At 43.3% G+C, this 10196-nt stretch overlaps 1 protein-coding gene across 5 annotated transcripts in view; it reads left to right on the top strand.

Moving 5' to 3' along the window:
• Positions 1 to 359: 359 nt before the first annotated feature.
• The window catches only part of NUDT12 (nudix hydrolase 12), a 40054-nt gene continuing 30217 nt past the window's right edge, over positions 360 to 10196 (top strand). For 4 of the 5 annotated variants that reach the window (XR_002907902.1, XM_024196608.2, XM_024196609.2 and 1 more), the window contains exons 1-2: positions 360 to 408; positions 6223 to 6436. Coding sequence is in view for 4 of the 5 variants with exons in the window: in XM_024196608.2 (XP_024052376.1) it covers positions 6231 to 6436 (206 nt within the window). In the remaining variant the exon portion in view is untranslated. Of the gene's footprint in view, positions 409 to 596; positions 657 to 6222; positions 6437 to 10196 lie in introns of those variants that run through there. The other variant, XM_024196606.2, reaches the window with a different exon arrangement.

The following is a 10196-nucleotide window of genomic DNA, read 5'->3' as shown; positions in this document are numbered from 1 at the left end:
AGTGTTGCAACCTCTAAGTCCCTGTGCGGACCCAGGACCCCGGTGCCCAGCACCTGCTAGTGCGGGAGGAGCAAGGCCCAGAGCTGAGCCCGTGGGTTGAGCCAGGCGCTATGGACACCCGGCCGGCGTGTTCTCGCCAGCTGGCAGGGCACATGGGAGGACCGGGCTCGGGGCAGCCTGGCTTCCGCACCCGGGCCCTGCACTAACCAAGCTCGGGGCGCCCGAGCTGCGACTGAAACGGACCCGGGGCCTGCCGCCGCTGGGCAACCGGGCGCGCGGGGCCAACTGCGGTTCCCAGAATGCAGCGCGCGAGCCGCCGGAAGTACGGGAGCTTCTGTTCTGCCCGACCGGAAGCGGATGGTGGTGAGATTTGTTTCTCTTCCGCCTGCGGCCGCCTCCTCCATAACGGTAACGGCAGCGCCCCGGGGAGCGGGGTTTGTCCAGCGCCCCGAACCGGCCCCTCTGCCCTCCCGCCCGTGCTGGGGGGGACTGAGGCTCCCATCGTCCCAGCCCCGCCTTCATATGAGCCGCCGCTCGCCTGTCAGCAGTGCGGCCCTTCCTCAGGCTCCTGGGGGCTCGTAGCTGGACGGTTCCACCTTAGCGGTTATCAGACCAGAAACTGCCTAACGGAAACCTGGCTGGTGCAGCGCGGGCACGTGGGTTTTCCTGCCCTGTTGAAAAACCGGTTGTCACGCAGGTGCCAGCGAGGTGCGGCTGTCATCTGTCCAGAGCAGCCTTAAAAAGACCAGGACAGACTCTATCCCCGTAAAAACAACAAGGAGTCTGGTGGCACCTTAAAGACTAACAGATTTATTTGGGCATAAGCTTTCGTGGGTAAAAACCTCACTTCTTCAGATGTATAGAGTGAAAGTTACAGAGGCGGGCATTATATACTGACACATGGAGAGCAGGGAGTTACTTCGCAAATGGAGAACCAGTGTTGACAGGGCCAATTCAATCAGGGTGGATGTAGTCCACTCCCAATAATAGATGAGGAGGTGTCAATTCCAGGAGAGGAAAAGCTGCTTCTGTAATGAGCCAGCCACTCCCAGTCCCTATTCAAGCCCAGACTAATGGTGTTAAATTTGCAAATGAATTTTAGTTCTGCTGTTTCTCTTTGAAGTTTGTTTTTGAAGTTTTTTTGTTCAATGATAGTGACTTTTAAATCTGTAGTAGAATGACCAGGGAGATTGAAGTGTTCACTTACTGGCTTATGTATGTTACCATTCCTGATATCCGATTTGTGTCCATTTATTCTTTTGCGAAGGGACTGTCCGGTTTGGCCAATATACATGGCAGAGGGGCATTGCTGGCACATGATGGCATATATAACATTAGTGGATGTGCAGGTGAATGAGCCCTTGATGGTGTGGCTGATGTGGTTGGGTCCTCTGATGGTGTCGCCAGAGTAGATATGGGGACAGAGTAGGCAACGAGGTTTGCTACAGGAATTGGTTCCTGGGTTGGTGTTTCTGTGGTGTGGTGTGTAGTTGCTGGTGAGTATTTGCTTCAGGTTGGGGGGTTGTCTGTAAGTGAGGACTGGCCTGCCACCCAAGGTCTGTGAGAGTGAGGGATCATTTTCCAGGATAGGTTGTAGATCGTGGATAATGCGCTGGAGAGGTTTTAGCTGGGGGCTGTATGTGATGGCCAGTGGTGTTCCATTATTGTCCTTGTTGGGCCTGTCCTGTAGTAGGTGATTTCTGGGTACCTGTCTTGCTCTGTCAATCTGTTTCCTCCCTTCCCCAGGTGGGTATTGTAGTTTTACGAATGCTTGATAAAGATCTTGTAGGTGTTTGTCTCTGTCTGAGGGGTTGGAGCAAATTCGGTTGTATCTTAGGGCTTGGCTGTAGACAATGGATCGTGTGATGTGTCTTGGATGGAAGCGGGAGGCATGTAGGTACGTATAGCGGTCAGTAGGTTTCCGGTATAGGGTGGTGTTTATGTGACCATCACTTATTTGCACTGTAGTGTCCAGGAAGTGGATCTCTTGTGTGGACTGGTCCAGGCTGAGGTTGATGGTGGGGTGGAAATGGTGCCACCAGACTCCTTGTTGTTTTTGTAGATACAGACTAACACGGCTACCCCCTGATACTCTATCCCTGTGGTTCTCAACCTGCTCTGTCCATCCCTCATGGAAGGAAGCCCAAGTCCTGTCTTCCTTCTTTAAGAGTAAGGTTGGGGGGTTTAGCACCTTCTATTCCCATGTCGTTGGCCTGTACAACGTGGCTGGCAAGGTGTGAAAATGGGAGAAATGTACAGTTTAATAGACATTGTTTTTATAGAAACGTGCCCAGAAATATTTTTAAGAAACCACATAGATTGATCACAATACACAATTTTGATGTTGTTCTCTTTCCTGAAAAAGTACGTGTCAATATTTCCATCTTTAATGTTTTTGAAATATATTTTTTAGACTTGGTAAAAAGTTTATCTCAAGTATATTTTTTCTGAGAGTATTCTTTTTTTTTTTTTTTTTTTCATATTGTGTGGCACACTAGCAAAATGAAATTAGTAAGCATCACAGTTTGTGAAGCGGACTGGACTTGATGACCTCGTGAGGTCCCTTCCAGTCCTTTGATTCTAAGCCTTGGTCCAGGGTGGTTTATTTTTATAGATTCATAGATTCTAGGACTGGAAGGGATCTCGAGAGGTCATCGAGTCCAGTCCCCTGCCCTCATGGCAGGACCAAATACTGTCTAGACCATCCCTGATAGACATTTATCTAACCTACTCTTAAATATCTCCAGAGATGGAGATTCCACACTCTCCCTAGGCAATTTATTCCAGTGTTTAACCACCCTGAAAGTTAGGAACTTTTTCCTAATGTCCAACCTAAACCTCCCTTGCTGCAGTTTAAGCCCATTGCTTCTTGTTCTATCCTTAGAGGCTAAGGTGAACAAGTTTTCTCCCTCCTCCTTATGACACCCTTTTAGATACCTGAAAACTGCTATCATGTCCCCTCTCAGTCTTCTCTTTTCCAAACTAAACAAACCCAATTCTTTCAGCCTTCCTTCACAGGTCATGTTCTCAAGACCTTTAATCATTTTTGTTGCTCTTCTCTGGACCCTCTCCAATTTCTCCACATCTTTCTTGAAATGCGGTGCCCAGAACTGGACACAATACTCCAGTTGAGACCTAACCAGCGCAGAGTAAAGCGGAAGAATGACTTCTCGTGTCTTGCTCACAACATACCTGTTAATACATCCCAGAATCATGTTTGCTTTTTTTGCAACAGCATCACACTGTTGACTCATATTTAGCTTGTGGTCCACTATAACCCCTAGATCCATTTCTGCCGTACTCCTTCCTAGACAGTCTATTCCCATTCTGTATGTGTGAAACTGATTTTTCCTTCCTAAGTGGAGCACTTTGCATTTGTCTTTGTTAAACTTCATCCTGTTTACCTCAGACCATTTCTCCAATTTGTCCAGATCATTTTGAATTATGACCCTGTCCTCCAAAGCAGTTGCAATCCCTCCTAGTTTGGTATCATCTGCAAATGTAATAAGCATACTTTCTATGCCAATATCTAAGTCGTTAATGAAGATATTGAACAGAGCCTGTCCCAAAACAGACCCCTGCGGAACCCCACTTGTTATGCCTTTCCAGCAGGATTGGGAACTATTAATAACAACTCTCTGAGTACGGTTATCCAGCCAGTTATGCACCCACCTTATAGTAGCCCCATCTAAATTGTATTTGCCTAGTTTATCGATAAGAATATCATGCGAGACTGTATCAAATACCTTACTAAAGTCTAGGTATACCACATCCACAGCTTCTCCCTTATCCACAAGACTTGTTATCCTATCAAAGAAAGCTATCAGATTGGTTTGACACGATTTGTTCTTTACAAATCCATGCTGGCTGTTCCCTATCACCTTACCACCTTCCAAGTGTTTGCAGATGATTTCCTTAATTACTTGCTCCATTATCTTCCCTGGCACAGAAGTTAAACTAACTGGTCTGTAGTTTCCTGGGTTGTTTTTATTTCCCTTTTTATAGATGGGCACTATATTTGCCCTTTTCCAGTCGTCTGGAATCTCTCCCATCTCCCATGATTTTCCAAAGATAAAATAGCTAGAGGCTCAGATACATCCTCTATTAGCTCCTTGAGTATTCTAGGATGCATTTCATCAGGCCCTGGTGACTTGCAGGCATCTAACTTTTCTAAGTGATTTTTAACTTGTTCTTTTTTTATTTTATCTGCTAAACCTATTAGTATTATTCCATTATACTTCACAATTGGTATCCAGGAGGATGCATCCTCTGTGGCCTGTCATTGAGTTGAGCCTTTTAACATGGCAATTAAAGTATTTCTTAAAATATATTTTCATATATATATACACTAGAGACCACACGCAATTCTAAACTTTATTGTTTTCATTTAACATATAGAGAATCTAGATTCCTTATTGGTAAATCTGAGGCTGAAACTTTATTTTTTTTCTTGGGGCTATAAAACTATATATATAATAAATTTAGTACTGGTGAGAGTTGCTGGATTAGCTATTTAGTGCTTTGAAAGTCCTGCATATTCAGAACGAGGCAATGATTGTGCAAGCTTCCAAACTGACCTGTCAGTGTGTCTTTCTGACCATCTAAATAAAGGGGACCACCTCTGAGTGAAATGGTTCCATTTCCATGACCATCCGTGCACGTGAGTCCCCAGACCCCTCCCTCATTTCCCCCACTTCCTGTATGGCTCCTGGGATACCCCCTCCACCTCAAACTGCCCTGCTTCCCCCGCCAGCAGAGCTGTCCGCAGCCCTGGCTGCATGGGCCAGCTCCTTTGGCCACGCCAGACATTCATAGCCTGATTGTGGGGGTAAGGGGGTCGAGTCCACAGCCAACTCTCCTCCCACCTCAGCTGCTGGGACTGTGGTGCCAGCAGGGGTGTCACTCCTGGCTGGGGCCCTTCAGTACTGTGTCTTCTGTCTCAGCTTCCAAGACAGTTAAGAAGTATTTGATGGTGTCTGTTGTTACTTGAGCACCTTTGTTTACCTTCAATTCACTGTATCTTCAAGCCTCTCGTAAAGTTAGTTTTCTTTCGTGGAGGAAAATGTGTAAGGAAAGATATTTTGTCATGTGAGTTTTGATATAAAGAAACTTGCTTGGTGATGACAATTTCATTAGAAAATAATGGCCGTACTTGGTCAGACCAGTGGTCAATCTAGCACAGTATCCTGTCTTTCAACAGTGGCCGGTGCCAGATGCTTCAGAGGGTATGAGTAGAACAGGGCAATTTATCAAGTGATCCATCCCATGTCATCCAGTCCTAACTTCTGGCAGTCAGAGGCTTAGGGACACCCAGAGCATGAGGTTGCATCCCTGACCTGACCATCATGGATAATAGCTGTTGATGGATCTGTCCTCCTCCTTACCTAATTCTTTTTTTAACTAGTTATACTTTTGGCCTTCACAACATCCCCTGGCAGTGAGCTCCACAGGTTGACTGGGTTGTATGAAGAAGTACTTCTTTATGTTTGTTTTAAACGTGCTGCCTATTAATTTCATTGGGTTACCCTTAGTTCTTGTGTTATATGAAGGAGTAAATAACACTTCCATATTCACTGTCTCCACACCATTCAGAATTTTATAGACCTCTATCATATCCCCACTTAGTCATCTCTTCTAAAATGAACAGGTCCAGTCTTGTTAATCTCGCCTCAAATGGAAGCTATTGCATACCCCCCGATCATTTTTGTTGCCCTTCTGTGTATATTTTCCAATACTAATATATCTTTTTTGAAATGAGGCAACCAGAACTTATGCAGTATTCAAAGTGTGGGCGTACCATGGATTTATATAGTGGTGTTATGATATTTACTCTATTATCTATCCCTTTCTTAATGGTTCTTAACATTCTGTTAGCTTTTTTGACTTGCTGCTGCATGTTGAGCAGAGGTTTTCGGAGAATTATCCACAATGACTCCAAGATCTCTTTCTTCAGCTGTAACAGCTAATTTGGGCCCCATTATTTTGTATGTTTGGAATATATTTTCTAGTGTACATTACTTGACATTTATCAACATTGAATTTAATTGATTTTCTTAAATTTCACACTACACATGACATTGTTACGATTGTATCATTTTTCCTGGTGATAATTGTGGGTGAGTTTTGTTGTTCTACAAGTTATATTTTTTCTTTATCCTTTCTTTTTTAAATAATATAAAATCCAAATTTTGTTCAGACATATTTCTGTTTTTTTTAACATAGCTGAGACAATGACAAACACTGAAAGGAACCCCACACACCAAATGATTTCTCAGCTGCACAGTTTTGCTGCTACTGGAGACAAGATCAGATTGACAGCGCTATGCAATCATTGTCCATCCCTTATCAATGAAGCTGCTGAGAATGGTTGGACAGCCTTGATGTATGCTGCCAGAAATGGACACTTTGAGATTGTACAAATTCTTCTTGAAAAAGGGTAAGAAAGTTAGAGGATCTTTTACTTAGGATCTAATTATGTCCTTCCTGCCCCATTGATCAATGTCTGTGAATGACCACTATATACAGATCCATATGAACATCTTTCTTCTCTGAAGTTACCTCCTGTGTTGGGGTCTCACTCAGTTCCTCATGCCAAACTGGTGGAACTCTCCTATCGCTTAAGGTTATTTTCATTCCTGAGAGTAGTGGTAACAGGGAAAGCATGAGCCATGCCCTAAACTGGCCATTGCACACCTCCCCTTGCATGTATAAGTTGAATATGTTAAATTTAATAAATCTAAATATTCCAGTTATTTTTTCCTCAAAGCCTTAACCTTAATCCAGCACTTGCCTTTGTATTGTAGTGCAAACAGTTTTGTTTCTGTGCTTTTCTTGGCACAGTTAGTGACTAGTACCTCAGTACTTCTATGGTATTTTCTTTTACTTGTATTTCTTAGTACTTCAGGGCTAGGACTGTTCTCACTGGCAACTGAGTTAGGGCACCACTGTGCCACACCTTTTATTAGAGGATCTTAATACTATTTAATGCTGAATTTCTTTGTTTTGTCACATGGCACTTATTTCTCAGCTGGTTCAACTCTTCCCTCCGTGCACCACTGCCTTACTTCTAAGTGTGGCTTCTAAGGAGAGAGGAAAACCACGTAGTATCTTCATACCATGACAGCAATGTCAATGCAAACCAATGTCAAAGACTGACTACCGTGTATGTTGAGTTGTCTGCTTTGAAGTCAACCACAGTACTGCTAGATATAGCTGCTAACATTGTGAGCATTGAAGGAACATAAAGATTGCCTCAAAGCTCTTGTTTGGACACCCCAGGCATACTGTTGTAAATCCAACACAAAGCTGGACTGGAATGCTATGAAGTATAAAACCCTCACAACTAAAGCCTGAATAAGGGACAGATTTTCTAATGCAATTGAGCTGTGCTTTGCGTCAGAGCAGAGAGAAGCAAAATTGACTTTGTCACCTTTTTGTTCCCCCATTCCTGGAACCAACCATACCTGATCCAGTCCCTGGCTAAATAAGTCATATGATGGCTTCTATAATTTGCACAAAGCTATCCACAGTCCCAAGGGACCATTTTGGCAGCCACAAATTGGCCAAACTCAGTGGTGGTCAGTCCACATCTTTTTTTAACTCATTACACCCTCGTTGCCCATCATGGACTGTGACCCTCTCCTACTACTGGATTACCTCAGGTGGTGGGAAACCTTATACCTGCCTTAGAATTTGCAGGATACCTTCTTTGAGGTAAAAAATGACAGGCAAGTTCACTAATACTGAGCAATCTGGATTGATTGATTGATCAGATGGGCACAAACAGTGTGTTTTAATGTAGCCAAATGCAAGATCACATCAAGTCACAAAGAATGAAAATCATATTTACAGGATATGGGACTGTATTCTGGAAAGCAGTGATTCTGAAAAGGACTTAGAGTCTTGTTAGATAATGAATTGAATACGAGCTCCTAGTGTGATGCTATGTCTAGAGGGACTAATACAGGGGTGGGCAAACTTTTTGGCCTGAGGGCCACATCTGGGTGGGGAAATTGCATGTAGGGCCATGAATGTAGGGCTGGGGTGTGGGATTGAGTGCAGGGTGTGGGATGGGGTGCGGTGTGCAGGAAGGGGCTCAGGGCAGGGGGTTGGGGTGCAGGAGAGGTGCGGGGTGTGGCAGGGGGCTCAGGGCAGGGGATTGGGGTGCAGGAGGGGTGTGGAGTGAAGGAGGGGGCTCAGGGCAGGGGTACAGGAGGGGTGTGGACTGTGGGAGGGGGCTCAGGGCAGGGGGTTGGGGTGTGGCAGGGAGCTCAAGGCAGGGGGTTAGGGGCTCGGGGCTGGCAATCCCGTAGGCTGGATCCAGCCTATGGGCCGTAGTTTGCCCACCCCTGGACTAATATGATCCTTGGAGGTATAAATGAAGAGTAAGGAGTTGATATTATATCTGCATAAAACATTGGTGAGATCACTACTGGAATTCTGTATCCAGTTTTGTTTCCACACAAAAAAGATATTGAAAAATTAAAGGGAGTTTTAAGGCTACAAGAATTATTTGAAACATGCAAAAACACCTTACATTGAGCCTCAAGGGAGATCAGTCTATTTATCTTATTGAAGAGAAGGGTAAGAGGCAACTTGATCGTAATCTACAGATACCTACTCAGGCAGAAGATGGGGCTCTTTAATCTAACAGACAAAGGCACAACAAGATCCAATGGTTGGAAATTGAAGCTAGAAAAAATAAAACTGGAAATAAGGGGCAAATTTATAACAGTGAGACTAATTAACCACTGGAACAGATTACTAGAGGGTGTAGCTTAGGGTAGTCAATAGGTGAATCGCGGGCCAAAATCTGGACAGCCAGAGGCTTTTGAACAGTCCTCAAATATTTACTTATCATTTTTATTATTTTCTCTGGAGTTTGGAACTTGACTATACCTTGACCAAGAAATTTGGACCTTTGGTAGACAAAAAATAATTGACTACCCTGGATGTATATTCTCGATCACTTGAAGTCTGAATCAAGATTGGATGTCTTTCTAAAAGATGCTCAAATTCAGTCACAAATTAATGGACTTAAGGCAGGACTCGTGGGGTCAAATACTCTGGTCTGTGTGTTAGACTGGATGATGTTAATGGCCCCTTCTGGTCTTAAAGTCTACTAATCTATGAAGTATTTTTTCTTCCACTTTTATTTTCATTTTTCTGAGGCACATGTTTTCATCTTGAATTGGCTTTTTTTCTCTGAGCGTTGCTTTCCATGCAGTCAAAGGAGTTTATTGAAATATTCAGAGGGGCAGCATTTGTGCTAAACATGATAAGTAGGGGGCTTACCTCTCACTCTGCCCCATTACCCTCAAGGGTAAAAAACTTTAAGAGTTAGGGAAGTTTTGTCAATCTCTTGCTAAGGAGCTAAAACTCAGAACTGAGATTCTTGAAAAGTGAAAGCTTCAGGGAAGTAGAATTACAAGATTAAATCATTTTGTTTTACATTGTTTAAAAAAATATTTCCCAATCCAATCTTTACTATAAATTCCCCACTGATTGTTATAAGCAAGCATCAGTACCAACAGAAAATAGCTCATGGAGAAACACAAAGCAGTTGAAACATACAGGTGAATCTGACCCAATATCTACTATTTTTTTTTTTTTTTTGTGATTTATGGTGATGCTGTTGTCCATCATCCACCGGGGTTTGTATTTACAAAAACAAGTGCATTCTTTTCCTGACTTCCCAATCATAGTATTTCAGAACTTTCTGTTTCCCAAAATTGCTATTTTCAATATAAGAATTCACAGCATGCTGTTGCTCGGTGATTTTAAAATTGGTTTATAAGAAAATATTTTAAACTTGAAGCATTTTACAAAGTGAGGATCAGATTTTCCCCATAGAATATGATTGTTAGGGCATGTGCTTAGCTCCCAGTTGAGAGAACTGGTGTTGCATGTCCATATGTGAGGGTGGAATTTGTCCCTGAATGAACAAATAATCCTAATCGGAAAAGGAAAATTCACAAGTCAAATTGTATGGGAGTATGGATTGGTTTCATATTATTTATGCTTGTGATCTTTTCCTCCTAGTGTGAAACAGATTATATGCACTGAAATCCGGTATTCTAAAAAAATTTTATGAATAGTTTAATATATGCCCTACAGCAGTGTTTCTCCAGCTCTTTCGTTCTGTGGACAGCTCTGTAAGAGAAAGATATGTCTGTGGATCAACTCATCTCCCAAAG

This window comes from Terrapene carolina, unplaced genomic scaffold, assembly GCF_002925995.2.
Source record: "Terrapene carolina triunguis isolate 2854851 unplaced genomic scaffold, T_m_triunguis-2.0 Scaffold69, whole genome shotgun sequence".
NCBI classification, from domain to species: domain Eukaryota; kingdom Metazoa; phylum Chordata; order Testudines; family Emydidae; genus Terrapene; species Terrapene triunguis.
The sequence above is the reverse complement of the archived record's forward strand: the minus strand, read 5'-3'. Positions and strand labels throughout refer to the sequence as shown.